The 17,605-nt window shown below is 44.8% G+C and overlaps 1 protein-coding gene across 3 annotated transcripts in view; it reads left to right on the top strand.

The window, feature by feature from the left end:
* Positions 1 to 17,605, top strand: part of LOC126539162 (high affinity cationic amino acid transporter 1-like) — a 137,623-nt gene that overhangs the window by 105,293 nt on the left and 14,725 nt on the right. For all 3 annotated transcript variants that reach the window (XM_055074769.1, XM_050185920.1, XM_050185931.3), the window contains 4 exons: positions 2,288 to 2,457; positions 3,827 to 3,996; positions 7,937 to 8,045; positions 15,601 to 15,723. In XM_055074769.1, the coding sequence (XP_054930744.1) occupies positions 2,288 to 2,457; positions 3,827 to 3,996; positions 7,937 to 8,045; positions 15,601 to 15,723 (572 nt within the window). The remainder of the gene's footprint in view (positions 1 to 2,287; positions 2,458 to 3,826; positions 3,997 to 7,936; positions 8,046 to 15,600; positions 15,724 to 17,605) is intronic.

The raw sequence follows: 17,605 nt of genomic DNA, 5'->3' as shown, positions 1-17,605 counted from the left end.
GGGGTTTATAATTTAATAAATGCTTACTTAAGTACAAAAAAAAGGCCAGCGGAGCCACGCACAGTCACAAGGACTTTCAAGACAAGGTGGTCATACCCTATGTGCACACAACTTCCCACAATCTGCGAAAGAAAGGCCAAAGGGTTGGCGTTGATACAGTGTTTTCGGCACCTCTGTGATTGTCAGGCCTGTACAAAAAGGTTAATAGCACAAAAAGGGAACGAGTCCCTGCGCAATGTACCACAGGGAGCCCTACGTCACTTGTACAGAGAAAGTGGTTTATAAGATCCCTCTGTCGTATAACGAGGTGTAACAAGCATTGGGCAGACGGGCACAAGCTTGAATACAAGGCTGACTGAGCAGTTATCACTGCACGGCTAAAGGTCATTTAGCCTTTCATTGCAGGGATCGTGGCTGCAAACCCATCCTGAAACATGTGGAAGTTATATGTGCAGGCAACACAAAAAACTAACAAGGGAAATTCTTGAGGCAATAGAAATTGACAAATGTAAAGACAGCTGTATAAGATGTCCCTCGGTGTCATTCTCTGCCAAAGTGCACCACTATCTTAGACTTTAGTTATTCCTAGAGTGGGAATCCAAAAAATGTCATCTTTGTTTTTGTGTTTTCCTCTGGGTCTTCTTGTTCACACTTCATTGCCGTCAGAGCATGTGCACTTCTCAGGGGGGACACTACATGAGGCGGATCTTTGAGCAATAAAGCAGTAGTTGCAGTCCAGCGCCTGTGTATGTCCTTTTTATGTGTGCGTGTACCTGTCAGATTTAAGTATGCTGCTTCAATATTATGGCTGACCAACTAGCCCATCAGTATGTGACATAAAGTGACCTAGCATTTCGGACATGAAGCCAGGTGACGGTGACAGCAATGCCAGCTCCAAAGAGGCAGCCTATATAGCAGTGCTGCGATATGAAGCAGAGTTCGCAACCCAATCTGCAGATGCCAGCTGGGCCTCCTTTCTGGAATTAAACTCGTGCATTGTTCAGCCTTTGGCTTATTACAAGTGCCACTTGTGGTCACTCTGTAAAAGCTGGGATAACAAATTGTTTCAGAAAATTTCGTGCAAGTTTAAACTGCTATGTGTATGTTGAATGTTGCTTTTGTGGGTTCTTACCGTTTCTATGTAACGGAAGTTGACGATATAAGATTAGGCATTTTCGCTTGCATGGCCATGTGTAGTGCTTTTTTGGTGACTGTTCTCATACGTTTTGTAGGAGTGAATACTGAAAATCTGACAGTCTGCAGTGATATGCTTTTGTGGGATGATGACTACGGTACGCAACTGTGTAGGATAATGTGAGTGGCAATGCAAAATTGTCATAACACGAGATATTGGAACAGACTTTCAAAGTTGTTCAGCGTAGTGTGTGTCTACATTAGCTGATGTCACTCAGCTGTGATCATCCTAGGCATGTATAATGTGAAGATTATATTCTACTGATACTCTACTACACCTACTGCCCACTATTCAGCAGAAACTTTTCCAACATTTCTTGTAAGCAAAGTCATGAGCGTAAAGGCACGTAGGCCAACTTGCCCTCCGTTCACTCGTTCAATTGCCAACCGTAGTGGTTGGATTCTGATGGAGGCTGAATGCAAAAATGATCAAGTACCAATTTGTAGGTACATGTTTAGGAACACGAGGTAATTCATAAAGAGAAGATGAGACTTCCACCCATTTGTAGCAGTTGCTACTAAGGAAATCCATACAGGTTCCTCGAAAGAAAAGCCTCACAGTTGAGCAATTTGTAGCCTTTGTAGCAATTGCTACAATTGTGTGTATGTCTCATTTTCCCCTTAAAGTTACCTCTCTCCACCTTGTGGGTTTTCACAGGACCATTACATCAAACTCTTGCCTTTGCTTCGAGTTGACAAATTCGACTTCACCCTGCCATGTGCTAGGCGCCTGGTTAGCTCAGATGGTAGAGCGGCTACCCCGGAAAGGCGGTGGTCCCGGGTTCGAGTCCCGGGCCCGGACGAATTTTTCTTCAACTACGAGGCTTTTCTTGTGAGGAATCTGTATGGGTTTCCTTTGTAGCAAGCTACGATTGGGTGGATGTCTCATTTTTTCTTTATTAATTACTTCTCTCCACCTTGCGGGTTTCTGTAGAACTATTACGACAAACGAGGTAATCCGAAGCCCTTCACTTTGGCACCTCTCCTAAACCTTGTTGCTTTAGGACAATAAGTGTCGCCATTCAGTTAGTCACCCTTGACCTACACACAGGGTATGCTAAATAGTACTGATTCAACCACACTGCTTATTCAGGTATGACGTCACACGTCCATCTGATGGTGATGCTGACGCGGCGGACTCTAGGAAGCAGGCTGATGACCAGAAGGCGCGAAGTATCATAACTACGCTTTTTAACCTTGACGGCCTCCTCAGCCCTACGGAGACCACATCCTTCATTGTCAAGATTCTCACCCTAGTCGTCGGTAAGCACAGCCTTTCTAATGTGGTGGGTTCAGATTATTGTGAAATTTGAGCACAAATGAGTTGGTGGTTTCGATCAATCAATAAGTCAATCACTTTATTTCCACTTCGAAAAGCAGAAGGCTCGGGAACTAATGGCTCTACAGAGCTTGGTAAGGCTTTATAGTAGCGGCGTGTGAATGCTCAAATGTCACCGAATCAAATATAGTGATCATTTGAAAAAATTGAATTCGAGAGTCAAATTTGGTTTTTCATATAAATTGGTATATGTGATGCAGAGACCCCTGCAGCACCTTGTGCTCGATGCCATGAACTTGCTGCAACCCTCCTGATTTAAGTATTTTTCACAGGTGGCAAATTGCACTGAACACGGTACTGAAATGTGGTCCGTGCATTCGTTTGTCGCGCAGATTGGCCTTATGGTAGCGCACCTGCCATAAAGATGGAAAAGCCCTTCCGTATCTTAGGAAAAGGCTAGAAAGCAAAACTTTCTATGCAATAAAAGATTGCTACAAAGCACAGGTCTCCTATTAATCTGAAAACCTTGTTGGTACAAGAGTGTCAGAAGAAGAGAGCACTTGATTCTACTTTATAGGGGGGGGGGGGGGGGATATTGCATTGGTAAAAACATTTCTTCAAGGCCTTTATATAGTAGAAATGAGTTGTAATCAGTTCTGGCATACTAATTTAATACTCCTAATAAACTCGTAATACTCTTACTAATAATACTCTTCATAAAGGGGGCTATTCACTATATCTCGAGTTCCATGTTCTTAAGCCACTGGTAGCTTACTTCATTCTTGTTATGCTATGCCAGGAGACTCCCAAGCATGTGCAGCACCATGTTTTCAGGCCCTGAATTTGCAAGGGTGAAAATTTTTGAAAATGTTTCTGATATTCAATATTTTGCTTTCCTTTCTTGATTAGATTCAATATTTGATTCAAAATCTACTACTCGGTATTCTCACAGCCCTACTTAATAGTCCCCCTACATTTAAGCACACTACATTATCAATGGTAGCATGCATCTGTTCTGCACACACAAAAAGAAAAAAAATACACGTAACACATTCTTGTCCAGTTAAACATAGGTAAGTGAACACACAGAAATGCAAAGGAAAAAGTTAAGGCACAAAACGCCATTAGGTACAACAAAAAACATTTTTGGATACAAAAGCTCTACGTATGGTAAAACTCATGAAGTTCAGACCTAACTTAAGTAATGTAGAGACTAGTAGTAATTTGTAGTAATTTGCAGTAGGAGTTAGCGGGAGAGAACATAGGACAAGAGGATAGACCTACACTGTGGAATGTTCAAGCCCATCAAGCTGTGGGTGTTTGCACTCCCCCTCCTCCTTCCTCTTTCAACAGGGGCGCTGTTCATGGCGCTGACAGCACTGCTGGTGTTTGCCGAAGACGAGGTACTGTCCCTCGCCACCTCTGCCCTGGTGCCTCTTGTACTCATGTCGCTGGTGTCCATTTTTTGCATCGCCTGTATCATGAGGCAACCCAGCGCCAGCACCGAGACCCTTGCATTTGCGGTGAGCCACAATGTGCCCTTCCTTTCAATGCAAATAGCATCATGAGCCCGCTTCAGCCACCTTGCTGGTTCTACCTAACCTCTTTGCACTCTTCAGTTACAAAAAGATCTCGCGAATTTTCTGCGGTGCCAGGTGGAATCAAACTTCCATTTGCACGGGTTCGTCAAGCACAGCAACCCAATGGTTTGGTTGTGTGCCATCATTGCACACAGCCGGCGAGCGATTAATTCACAGCATTGGCATGCACTGGCATGATGCACATCTCGGAGGCTTCGCACTGATTTTACGGGTGTGCTCTTAGAGGGTGCAGCGTGTCCATAGGGAAGTGTGGGAGGTGAGCCCGGCTCGTACGTAACTGTTTTGACAGTGGCAATACAGTGTATTGCTGCATTGCATGAATGCCGATCGCGTTAATGTTGGAATTAATTGTGAGATGGGTTCTGCTGGTTCTGCTGCGGTGAGCATTTACGCATGTCATGTGCGTGCACTTTCGAAGTCATTCAAAGCTACTCAAAAACCAGAGGACAGAGCACCACATTACGACCTTGAAGCCTACTGACAAACAAAAGTAGCCAAGAAAGTCCAGTTCCTGGTGTGCAGTACTTGAAAACATTTTTTTACAGTGAAGCTGGTAGCCTGTCGGTGGTTGGCACTTTTCGTGTCCATCCGTTAGCGTGTTCGTCCGTTAGCAGAAATTATCACCTGCAATGGCTCATACTCCCCGTAAGCAAGCAAAAAATGGAATCGCTTGTACCCCCATAAGGCAGAGACTACAAGCACTCAGCAAGGTGAAGCGAACGGTGCATACATTCTTTGGAATCGTGCATACAGCATACAGCTGTTGTATGTTTCGGTAAAGAACAAGCTCAAAACAAGAATCCAAGCCACATATTTGATAAGGCACTCCTGATTAGAATATGAAGCATGTGCCACTCCCTGCATACGTTTAAAAAAAACATTACTGTTGCGAAAGACAACAGCAGCTTGCGACATGGGGAGGGACATCCCTAGCCTTTCGTATATAAAAATAACCAGCCTAGCAAATGATTTCAATGTTTTTCTAGCCCCGCTATGGCTGGTGGTGTGCTGTCAAGAGCACCATTACTCGTATTACTACCATTACTCTAAATTACCATTACTACTATTACTCTCAAGCAATAAAACAACATTGCACACTCCACTCAGATGTTGTCGTGGCTTTCAGCAGCTTCGCTGGAGATCCACTTTGCAGGGCCGGGATGACGAATAAATTTTTTTTTTCAGCAACCAGCAGTGAGAACATATTTATATTACTCCGAAGGTTTTATTTCCACCAGCGTTCACACATAGCCATCTTGCCTAAAACAACTGTAGTTGCACCTGTATGTCATTAGCGTTTTCAGGGAATAAAAGAAATTTCGGTTTACTGCTTGTGACAGCGCACGTGGTTACAACCTGGTGCCGAGTTCCACTAGGTTCAGCCAACACAGCGGCCTTGCTCTCTCCTGTAATAAGCTGTGCTTTACTCTGCTGTGTACCGTATAATGCGGAATATAGGTCGAGGCAGAATATAGGTCGACCGCCTTAAATTGAAGCAAAGAAGTCAACATAGAAATGATAAGGCACAAAACTTCGTTTTATTTAGTGGTGCCGCCAGACTCGTCACCTGCTCGTTCGTTTGAGCTGTCTGAACTCTCGTCCGAAGATGACTGCTTTTCGCTGGCTGCGTCCCACAACATGTCATCCTCGGTGCCGTCCAAGGAGTTGCTAATGCAACACTTCTTGAATGCCTGCACCACCATATCCTCGGGTAGCAAGCGCCAAGCCTGCGACACCCATGTGGCCACAGTGGCGAGAGGCGGCCTGCGCAGCCGGCTGGTTGGGGTCATCGGGTTGTCGCCGGCCATCCACTGATATTTTTCACGGACACGGTCTTTAAAGGGATTGTTAAGCACGACGTCCAGTGGTTGAAGTGTTAACGTTATGCCACCCGGAATGACGGTGAGTTCCGTCCTCCCGTTGCGGAGTGCCTGCTTCACACCTGTGGTCAAGTGCCCGAGAAAGGCATCCAAGACGAGCATGCTCGGACACCGCAGGAGTGCGCTGGGTCGCCGATTCCAGGTGGTGTTAATCCAATTGAGCATGAGCGCCTCGTCCATATAGCCCTTTTCATTCACGCGAACGACAACATCCCGCGGGAAAGCCTCTTTCGGCAGCATCTTCCTCTTGAAGATTATGTATGGGGGCAGCTTTCTGCCGTCTGCAGTGCACGCGAGCATCACCGTGAAGCGCGAATGCCTGTAGAAAGAAGCTTGACTACTTTTGCGCTGCGTTCGCACACTGGTGGGCGACTGCATGTCGAACCACACCGGCGTTTCATCAGCATTGCCGATCTGTCCTAACATGTAGCCATGCTGCTGCCGGAGACGGATAACATAGCACTAGAATTCGACCAGCTTGTCCTCGTATGCCTCTGGCAGCTTCTGCCAGGTTGAGGTGCGGTGTCGAAGTGCGAATCCCTTGTGTCGCATGAGGCGACGAACCCAATAAATGGAGCCCTTGAATTGTTCCTTGGGCAGTCCGGATTCTCGGGCGATCTCAATAGCTTTGATGCGGATGAGTTCCGCTGTCACTGGCAAAGATCTGGCACGATGCTTGCGGACGAAATCCGCCACCTTGTCTTCGAGCTCCGGGTGCACCGCGCGGCGCCCACGAAAGGATTTCCGCACGTTGCAGGCAGACAGCTTGACTTTCTGCGTTCGCCAGTACCGGACGCTTTTTTCATAGACGCCAAATTGCCGCTGGGCAGACATGTTCCCATGCATTTCAGCATATTCAATGACTTTGTTTTTAAACGCTGCGGTGAACTGACGTCGAGTACTCGTACTCATAGTGCGGGTTGTCGGGAAATTAGCAACGCCAGGAACGATAGCAGCACAAAAAGGGAAGATGGCGTCGGTCCAACTGCGTAGGCCGCATTAACATTGGGCCGCGTCGTTGGGGCCGCGTCAGTCACCAAGGAGGCGACAATGATGCGAATGCTGAAAGGTCTGCGCTCCTACATGTTGCCAGACGACTATTCATGTTGTGCCAAGGGCCGGTATATAAGTCGAGGGGTGACCTTTTGGTAATATTTTTTGGAAAACACCTCGACCTATATTCCACACTATACGGTACATTTAACACAAAAATGATGATTGTGCTTAATCCTTTGGTTCAGCTGTAACTGTTACACAGGGCTTAAGTAACATAGCATGTAAAACTTCCCATGAGCAAACTTCTCGATGGACATTCTTCTTTTTTCTTCTCTTTGTCGCTTCTTTCTGTGCCTGAAGGTTTTAAAACGGCCCTGAAGCACTTTTTGAACATAGTAAGACAATGTTCCCCATCTGTCTTAGAGGCTGCTTTGAACACGTGAGCCAAATATTGCTGAACTGTGTGCAGCAAGAAATTTACGATCTCCTGTCAAAAACAGTGCAAAATGCTTGCTCTCGCTTCCACAGTGGCCTTATGCAGATTTGCAGGAAGCAGCTGGACCCACCAACTTGACTGACTGATGTCATTATCACGAGAGCATTCTCAGTAATACAAAATTGCTAATTTTGAGTGAAATAAATTACCAATATTATGTCTGCGATCTCAAGAAGCAGAAAAATTGTTTAATCTTTGCACTGCGCGTATCTCTGTCAGCTGCGCGGGGTCTCAGAGATGGCAGCGACGTACTGCCGCAGGCTTTACGCTCTTGATTTCTCTGCTGTGAAGCTTCCCACGTGCTAGCAGAGATGAAAAAGGAAAGCCAGGTATTGGTGAGAAAACCCCGCACACAGTTGAAAGATGCAGAAAAATTTGGGGGCAGAAGATTTGCGAGATGTCCTTTTATTAATAGTGAGGCCATTTTATGATTAGTTACAAAAGTGTTTCAGGGCTCCTTTAATTCAAGTTCATTTTGACACTTTCACAGGTTCCCCTGGTGCCAATAATTCCATTGATCAACACGTTTATCAACCTGTACCTTATGATGCGTCTTCCCCTAGCCACCTGGGCTAGATTTGGTATCTGGATGGCCGTAGGTGAGTGACACGATCGTTTGAGCGCGACATGTTTCAGTTTTATTGCTTCAGTCTTTGGGAACCGATACCGAAGGTTTCAGTTTTCAAACTGCTCCTACCACGTTATATTTGTATGTGAATACAAATGTAGACCTTAAATAGACCCGCCGCTGTAGCTTAATGGCTACGACATCGTGCTGCTGAGCTCGAGGTCGCAGGTTAAATCTGTTATGGTGGTCGCATTTCAGTGGGGGCCAAACCCTTAACCGCTCGTGTACAGTTGACTTCTTTTATTTTGAACCCTGACGGGACCGGTGGAATTTATCTAGTTATCTATCTGAAGGGTCTAATTATACAAGACGCAGAAAAAAAAATTCCAAAACACCCCTTTGTTGATTCATTTGCCAGTATTTGCCTGATTTTTAACAAGTCCCCAAATCAAATGGGCGCCCACTTTCTATCTGTCCAAAGTAAAGAACTAACATATATATGATATTAAAGCTCCTAAACAAAGTAGTAATTAAACACGTACCGGTTTCTTTGGCAAGAAAAATAGCTCTCAGTGGCCGCCGGTTTGCTAAAATTAGCTTTGCCGCAATACATGCACGTTAAGCGGGAAAGCACACACACGCGCTATAAAGGTGGTTTTGGTTTATTTATTTATTTACATACCTACTTCGCCCGTTGGGCATTACAGTAGGGAGGACAAATAACCAATATATAATACAAGATTGCACACTCCTTAAAAAGGTTAAACAGTTCAGACCATGGGTAAAATACTAATCATACATGTGTTACATTCTGAGGGAGCGCATGAGACAGCACTAAGAGCAAGTTTCGCCCAGGTAACAAGATACTCATCAACACAGCACGCTGGCTAACATTGCAAAACATAACTGCAAAGAAAGTTTTCAAATGGCGAGTGCATTTTTATCTACAAACATACGCTTGGAGAGCAGTGGGGAATGTGACACCAGGAGCAACTTCAATTAGTTCAGGAGGCAGCAGGTTTCATTCATGCATTGTACGAGGAAAAAAAGGAGTTTTGGTATGTTGTTGTGCGCCCGCATATTTTTTTTATCTTAAGTGGTCGCGGCGCCCGGATATGTATGTTGGTGGTTGTAGATAAGTCTCTTTGTTTAGTGGTGTCCTGTCTGATTGCACTGCACGGGCAGTTTTCAGCCCAATTTCTTACAAAAGAAAAGATAGGCGTGCGTTAGTATAGGATATAGCATAATCGGACAATGTGAACTACGGTTATGGCTTGACATTCTTTCTAGGGCAGACGAAAAACAGGCATTTTCGATGGAAAATTTGCCACCTTTATCTCTCCGTTCCCCATCCCCCTGTGCAGAGTAGCAGGCTAAAGCGCATTAATTCAGACCGACCTCTCTGACTTCTTTCAAACAAGTTCTCTTCTGACGTGTGATGACCCTAAGCTCTGCCAAGACTGCCGCTGCCACTAAAGGGATCTCTATTGGGCACGCATGTGCCTAATGCATGCACGTGCCTAACCCCTATGGTGACTCCACCATAAGTCACCATAGGGGTTAGGCAGGTGCAGGATCGAAATAACGAAAATTTGGGCCCATAAATATGCATGGGCACCAACCGGGGCCTTCGGTCGGGATTAAATTAACCAAAAAATCTTAACTGGAGTCGAATTAACGGAAGTCTACTATACTTAGATTTAGGTGCACATTAAAGGACTCCCAAATGGCAAATTAATATGCAGTTCCCTACTCTGGCATGCCTCATAATCGGATCATGGTTTTGGCACTCAGAGATCCAAATTTTACTGTTTAATATTTCGTACTTTTAGTGGTGGATCACTTGGTTCTTTGAGGAAGAATGCAGCTGGCTGCAAGACTTGCTATGAATCGGACACACTGAGCACTAATTCTTTAAAGGACACGCACATTGCGCCCTTGAGTCTTCCCTTGGCTTTGTCTCTCTGAGACAAATCTCATATCAAGAGAGCCTTTGGTGCGTGGGGAACGTCCTCCGTTAACTCGTATTGATTGTGACAGCCTTTGGCTCTCAGCCTTCAGCTGAGAGCTAAAACGCACCAACAGTGTCGCTGGAAAATAGCAGTGGATATTGTGCCAAACTTCAAAAAGACTGATGCAGGAAAAATGAGTGCTATAGGATGAAAGCACCTCCTAAGAGACTGCGCAGGATAGTATTTTTATGTGCAAAAAGAAAGTTATTGTGATTAACATTGTCAAAGTATTTTCTCAGCTTCACTGCAGAAAATGTTTTTAAAAAGCTGGAAAGATAAGCATTCAAACAGTATGCATATTGTTCTTATGGACCAATGCGATGGATCTGAATACCGGAAATAAGTCATTTTGCTATACAGTAGAGTTCTGTTTATTTGATTCAGTCGAAACCTCAGCAGTCATGGAGGCATTATTGAATTAGGGTGTAGAGAAGCCATATGTAAAAATACTGAAAGATATCTATAGCGGCTCCACGGCCACTGTAGTCCTCCATAAAAAAGCAACAGAATCCTAATAAAGAAAGGCATCAGGCAGGGAGATACGATCTGTCCAGTGCTATTCACAGCGTGTTTACAGGAAATATTCAGAGACCTGGATTGGGAAGAATTGGGGATAAGAGTTAATGGAGAATACCTTAGTAACTTGCGATTCGCTGATGATATTTGCTTGCTTAGAAACTCCGAGGACCAATTGCAATGCATGCTCACTGACCTGGAGAGGCAAAACGGAAGGGTGGTTTGAAAAATTAATCTGCCGAAAACTAAAGTAATGTTTAACAGTTTCGAAAGAGAACAGTAGTTTACGATAGGTAGCGAGGCACTGGAAGTGGTAAGGGAATACATCTACTTAGGGCAGGTAGTGACCGCGGATCCGGATCATGAGACTGAAATAATCAGAAGAATAAGAATTAGCTGGGGTGCGTTTGGCAGGCATTCCCAGATCATGAACAGCAGGTTGCCATTATCCCTCAAGAGAAAAGTGTATAACAGCTGTGTCTTACCAGTACTCACGTATGGGGCAGAAACCTGGAGGCTTACAAAAAGGGTTCTACTTAAATTGAGGACCACGCAACGAGCTATGGAAAGAATGATAGGTGTAACGTTAAGGGATAAGAAAAGAGCAGATTGGGTTAGGGAACAAACGCGAGTTAATGACATCTTAGTTGAAATCAAGAAAAAGAAATGGGCAGGACATGTAATGAGGAGGGAAGATAACCGATGGTCATTAAGGGTTACGAACTGGATTCCGAGGGAAGGGAAGCATAGCAGGGAGCGGCAGAAAGTTAGGTGGATGGATGAGATTAAGAAGTTTGCAGGGACAACATGGCCACAGTTAGTACATGACCGGGGTAGTTGGAGAAGTATGGGAGAAGCCTTTGCCCTGCAGCGGGCGTAACCAGGCTGATGATGGTGATGATTAATTAGATCTCTTAATTGAATCGCAACTGAAGGTTGCGAATGGCGCCCATGCATTTCTGTGGGCCCAACTTTTCGTTATTTCTATCCTAAAATTGTCCTTCTCTGGGTAATTCGAACTTCATCAGTCCGCATGCACGTGCCTGACCCCTATGGCGACCGTAATAGCAACCTCTTTTTTTGGCAGTGTCTTTCAGCGAAGCGTAGCGGAGAGTAAAAGCGTTAAACACATGCCATCTCCCGTTGCTTGTATTGTCCGATTAAGTTATTTACCTGATTTTAAGCGGCACCCTTTCCTTCCTAAGAAAATTGAACCAAAAACCACGTTCGCGGTGTTTGTATGCTTTGCCGCACGACAGGTGTGTATTGCAGCAAAGGTGATGTTAAAAATTTGGAGGATGCTTAAGTTTCGTTTTTAAGAGTGGAATGTGATTGCATTCAAAGACCCCTGACAGCTCTTCGTGCTTCCCGGCAAACTGCAGCTTATGTAACCGTTATGTTTACCGTGGAAAGCTGGTGGCAAATGCTGTGCACGAAGGCGAGCTTTATGGCAGAAAAGTGGGTCAATCATTGTTATTGTTTCGCACATTTAATAGTTTTAGAATAGGGGCCCCAATAGTTTGGGGCTCCAAAAAGCTTTGCGGGTGTTAGCGTTGGGACACGCAGGAGTGAAGAGATTTAGAATAGGGTTTTACGTTTGCGGATAGCGTCTTGCGCTGACAGCGCCACTACGGCGTCAAAGAAAAGCTATTAGAAATAATTAAATAAAATATACCATTTTAAGATAGGAATAATATTTTTGACTTTCGTGTATTAGCATTTAATTACAATTTAGAGGTTATTCTGTAAGTAGCAAAAAATTAGTTGCGCTTAGTTTTGAGCAAACCAACTTTACTAGCCTTCACCAGCCAAGCTTAGCCGTGTTAGGCCTACGAGCCATAAAATCCACAATCGAATTCAATATCAGCGGCGTCTAATGAGTCAATCTTCATAACACACGCTAGTTGAGAGAAAGCAATAACCGCAGTCACTTCTCCTAGCTTGCGAACTTCACGCGTTACCACGAATCGAACCCATTTTGGTGCTAGGTTGGAGCCGTCGCTTCAATGGGTGCCGCCATGTTTGCCGACGCAAAACTTTTGGGACCGCTATTTGGGCTCCTGCTAAATCGGTGAAATAGCATTCCCAACGCAAAACCCAAAGGCAATTTGCGTATTGCGCATGCGCAGTGGCATCGATGCTATTTCTTTGAGGCCCCAAAACGTTTGGGGCCCCTATTCTAAAACTCTCTAATGTTTCAGTCTGAGAAGAGCTAACATAAGATGTGCGCTGTTGGTGCTTTTTTTTTCCATTGCATTTGTTTGTGAGCTGCTGTTCTCAAAATTCCGAGGAATAACTTTGTAAAGCATGAAAGACAAGGTATGAGCAACTTTGATGGTGGAAGAGTGGCTGGGTTTGTGTGGTTCGCAATTTGGTTCGAAATTCTTTTTGACAAAGTGACGTCCAACGCCAGACGTGGGATGCCAGCGCCATATTTTCTGAGACATGGGGTCCTTAACGCTATTGTGTTAAAAGTGTGGCGAAGCTGATTTTAGAAAACCAACCACCATTTGCAACATATGTTAAACACGCTTGCCCATTTTTCTTGCTAAAAAATCAGGTGCACATTAGCTCTCTAGTTTATTTAGAAGCTGTAATATTATTTCTGCGTTAGTTTTATATTTTGGACATATAGAAAGTAAGTGTGCGTTTGATCCAGGGCCTTGTTAGAAGCAGGCAAATACTGCGTGTTTCGAAGTTAATTTTTTTTTTGCATGTTTAATTCGACCCGCTGGATAATTTGATCAATTTCTTCTGCCCCGTCAGGGTCGAATTAACAGAAGTCGACTGTATTAGAACCCCTTTGCAACTTCAAGCCCAGACAACACATACTCATCAGCAAGCGCAAGCTCGCGTTGACACAACTATGTACGTCCCTGGCCTAGCATTCTTCATTCCATCGCTCTTTGCGCGGTCCTTAACTTGTTCTCAAGCTTCTTTGTCAGTCTCAAAGTCTCTGCCCCATATGTCAGCACCGGTAAAATGCACTGATTGTGTATGCCTTCCTTTTCAATGATAATGGTAAGCTTCCAGTCAGGCGCTCACGATGTCTGCCGCATGCAATCCAACCCATTTTTATCCTTCTGTGAATTTTCTTTTCATAGTCTGGGTTCCCTGTGATTAGTCGACCTAGGAAAACATATTCCTTCAGACTCTTAACCTTAAGAGACAGAAAGAGAGCGGTTTGGATCAGAGAAAAAACGGGTATAGACAATATTCTAATGGACATTAAGAGAAAAAAATGGCGTTGGGCAGGTCATGTAATGCGCAGATTAGGTGACCGTTGGACCATTAGGGTGACAGAATGGGTACCAAGAGAAGGGAAGCGCAGTAGAGGACAGCAGAAGACTAGGTGGTGCAACGAAATTAGGAAATTTGCGGGTGCTAGTCCGAATCGGTTAGCGCAGGACAGGGGTAAGTTGAGATCGCTGGGAGAGGACTTCGTCCTACATTGGACATAAAATAGGATGATGATGATGATGATGATGATGATGATGATGATGATGATGGTGATGATGATGATGTATGTCCCTGGCCAGTGTGTGACAGCTTGTGTGCATTGAAGTCTGTCTGAGCACCAACATCTGTACCAGCCGGATACAGTCTTGACAACTTAAACCAGGAGACATTGCTGCACTTGCTAAAGGCACCCCCTTGATGGGAAAAATCTGCCTCTGCTCTCGCACCAGCGCCCCAGCGGCAGTTTGTGTTCACTGCGTCCGTGTGCTCGCTTTCTTGTTGCTCATGACGCTTGCACTGTATTTTTAGCAACACCGGTTGAATTGGTTGGGAAATGGCAATGTGTAGACTCTGATGCTGTTTAGCAGAAACTGTCCGACTCGGAATACTTTTCCCATGGCAGCAACATAAGGACGAGCGTCTGCTGTGCGTTCATTCATGGCTTCAAATGAAATGTGGGCATAAGGTGCGGGTTTAAGCACCAAGTGTGTTTTACTTGTTGGCTACAAGATCTGCAACATCAAGCTTGAGGCTAAAGTCAATCCAGTGCAACAGAAGCTAGCATACTTGGAAACATACGAAACAAAAAGGAGTACTGTTTATTTTCTTCAAATGTGAAGCATGCTAACAACATTCCTGTTGTCCTAAGTGCTAGTCATTTGTTTTATGGGTGCACGTGTGTGCAAACGATCACTTTCATTTTTCTTATGCTAGTTTCCCCCAGAAATACGAGTCCGATGTATTGTGCAAACAATTGCGGAGGCTTCGTACATAGTAGTCACGTCATACGGCATCCTCGCAATTGAACATGGTGACTGCACCACTGAACTTTCTGTTCTGCAACTTAAACATTTGTTGTGCATGGTAAACAAGCAAACGTTCAGTAGCTCGCACTCCTGATATTACATTGTTGCATAGTTCAAAGCACTTGGCATCACTTCGTAGGGGAACAGTATAGTATTTAACAGAATGATAAACAATCTTTATTTTGGTGACAGTTACGTGCTATTAGTGCGGACTTACAAAAGTGTATGACAATCGGACAAACTAAGTCGTTAATGATAAATAGTGCACAACTGGAGATATTGTGTACTATACTACTGCTGTCGATTACAGGCCGTGGATACAGATAAAGAAATGTACCCATGATATTTGCGCTATTCATTGCGGCCAATACATGCTATCGCAATTCCGTCTTTTCGAAAAGACCACATTGTGCACGCAACCACAACAATCTTTCAGCTAGTCATGCAGCGTGCTGAAGAGCCAGCGTTAAGTGGGATGCACCCATATGCACATAGCTTCCAAAATTCATCACTGGCTAATCCACTGACGTATGTCTCCTCTAAGTCAGAAATATTTTGAGCTTCTATAATCATTTGATTAAAACATAATAAAACTGATATAAAGAAAGCAAAACACTTAATCTAAAGACTTGCGTGCCGGTGTGTACGGCAGCAGTTTCAGTTGAACACACTCGGCATCTCTTGTTTATTCTGCTGTGAAGTATAGTTGTAAAAAAGTGTGATCATGCGATAATATGGCAAAAAGCAACAAAAAAAAGAGACTAATACTTCCAACACCATGTTCCCTTGGCAGGGATGCTGATCTACTTTGGCTACGGCATCTGGAACAGCTCGCAGAGGAAAGCATCGCCCCCGATCCTGGACGAGGCTGCTGGCTCAGTCGAGTCGTCCAGCTCCGATCACCACAGTGAAGACGGTGAGAGGCAGCCGCTCATGTCCACGTGACAGGGCATCCCAGCAGCAGGCCTCCCTGAGGTCGCTGTTGCTGCCGCTGAGGAGGTCGAGCTGCACGTAGAGAGAAACTGCACACTGCTGGGCAGTTCGGGGAGCCGCCCCTGCCTTGCTCATGCCACGTTGCTGTTCTGCGCTGTTGGGGTCCCTTGTGTGCTGTGATTTTGTGTACCTGTCGGGAACACGTCTGTCGCTCTGTGTTGTTAACACATTGTGTCGCTAATGTGTCTGTTGTATTGAAAGCCAGTGTCCAGAGATCTGTGGCAGTAATCGCTAGCAGAGAGCAAAGTACATGAAGAAAAAAAAAACTGTCAGTCTGTCCTGTAGTGGGTGAAAAAATGAAGTGCTTCTGTACTTCATTATGTGTATACATAGTGTCCTATACTATGTCTCCGTGAGCTACCATACTGGCAAATGGCAAAGCTGGCATAGTCCATGAAGGGAGGTTATATTAAGTGAAACGGAGAACACCAGAACTGCATGTGCCTTGCCGGCTAGTCTGTAGCCTTCCTTTCAAAACTGGCACCTCTTCGGGATTCATTACAATTCAAGCATGTCACTGACTAGAATGCCGCCACAGTTGCAGGTTTTGTTAGTCCATTAGCAGTTAAATTAACATATTTATTGTCAACTTAGTACACACATTTGGCTATCCTCCATTTTATTTGTTTACCATGCACTAGCACACTGATGACTGGTATTTCCAACATTCTCATTTTTTTTTTCCTTATCTAAGGATTTCACATGCCCCTTCATGGTGGCTAGCAACTTTCTTCCTTTTTTTTTTTGACAAGGTTCTGCCAGTAGCATACACTTACCACTTAGAACTGTCTCGAATGCATGTATAGATACATGAAGTGCAGATGATTTGAGCTCCATTACGCATGCTCTGCACCAAAACTGGCCATCGTATGCACATTGGTGATAGCTAAGTGGCTAGCACATCAATCATTTAGGTGCCGATATACTTAGTGGCCCTGGGTTCAGTATCTATTACCGTATTTTCCGGTGTATAAGACGCACCCTTGTATAAGACGCACTCGCCATATATGAAGGCTCTCATTGAAAAAGTTGGTATATAAGACGCACCCGTGTATAAGACGCACCCCAATTCACCCACTTAGGCTAGTCAGGGTTAATTAAACACGCTTGATCGACCATCACCACTCAACCACTGAGCCACCGCGGCGGCCTGTGAGAAGTTCTTAAGCAACGCTAAGTGATCGCAAAAGGCAACACTCACGCCATACCCGCCCACGTTTTAGCAAAAAAGAAAGAAAAATACGACGAAAGAACTCTCCCATATGTCCATAACATTTTATTTTTACTTAAAACCATCGAAGTCTTCATCTTCGGATGCGCTCTCAAAAAGCTCGCCCATTTCTGGAGGCAACGCGGCTGAAGCATTCTCTTCATACTCAGAACCGCTGGTCTGATTGTCGTCGTGCTCGGTTGGCGATGAAGCTAGCAGGCCAGCCTTCCGGAACCCTGCAGTTATGGTTGCCACTCTAACAGCACTCCAGGCCTCATGGACCCACTTCGCAACTTCGCTGTAAGAAGCGTGCCTCATGCGTCCAGTTGCGGTGTAGCTGTGCTCGCCTTCCGTCATCCACGCCTCCCAAATACGTCGCAAAATAGCTTTAAAGCTGCGGTTGACGGAAATATCCAAAGGCTGTAGAACCTTCGTCAAACCACCGGGTATTATTGTAGGGGTACAGTTCTTCGCCTTGATTTGCCTCAGTGTCAAGTCAGTAATGTGCGCCCGCATGCTATCCATAACCAGAAGGCCTTTCCGGGAGTGAAAAAATCCATCCGGGCGCTTCGAAAAGCACTTTTCGAGCCAAACT

Source organism: Dermacentor andersoni, chromosome 3 (genome assembly GCF_023375885.2).
Source record: "Dermacentor andersoni chromosome 3, qqDerAnde1_hic_scaffold, whole genome shotgun sequence".
NCBI classification, from domain to species: Eukaryota; Metazoa; Arthropoda; class Arachnida; order Ixodida; family Ixodidae; genus Dermacentor; species Dermacentor andersoni.
This window is presented reverse-complemented; position numbering and strand designations above follow the sequence as displayed.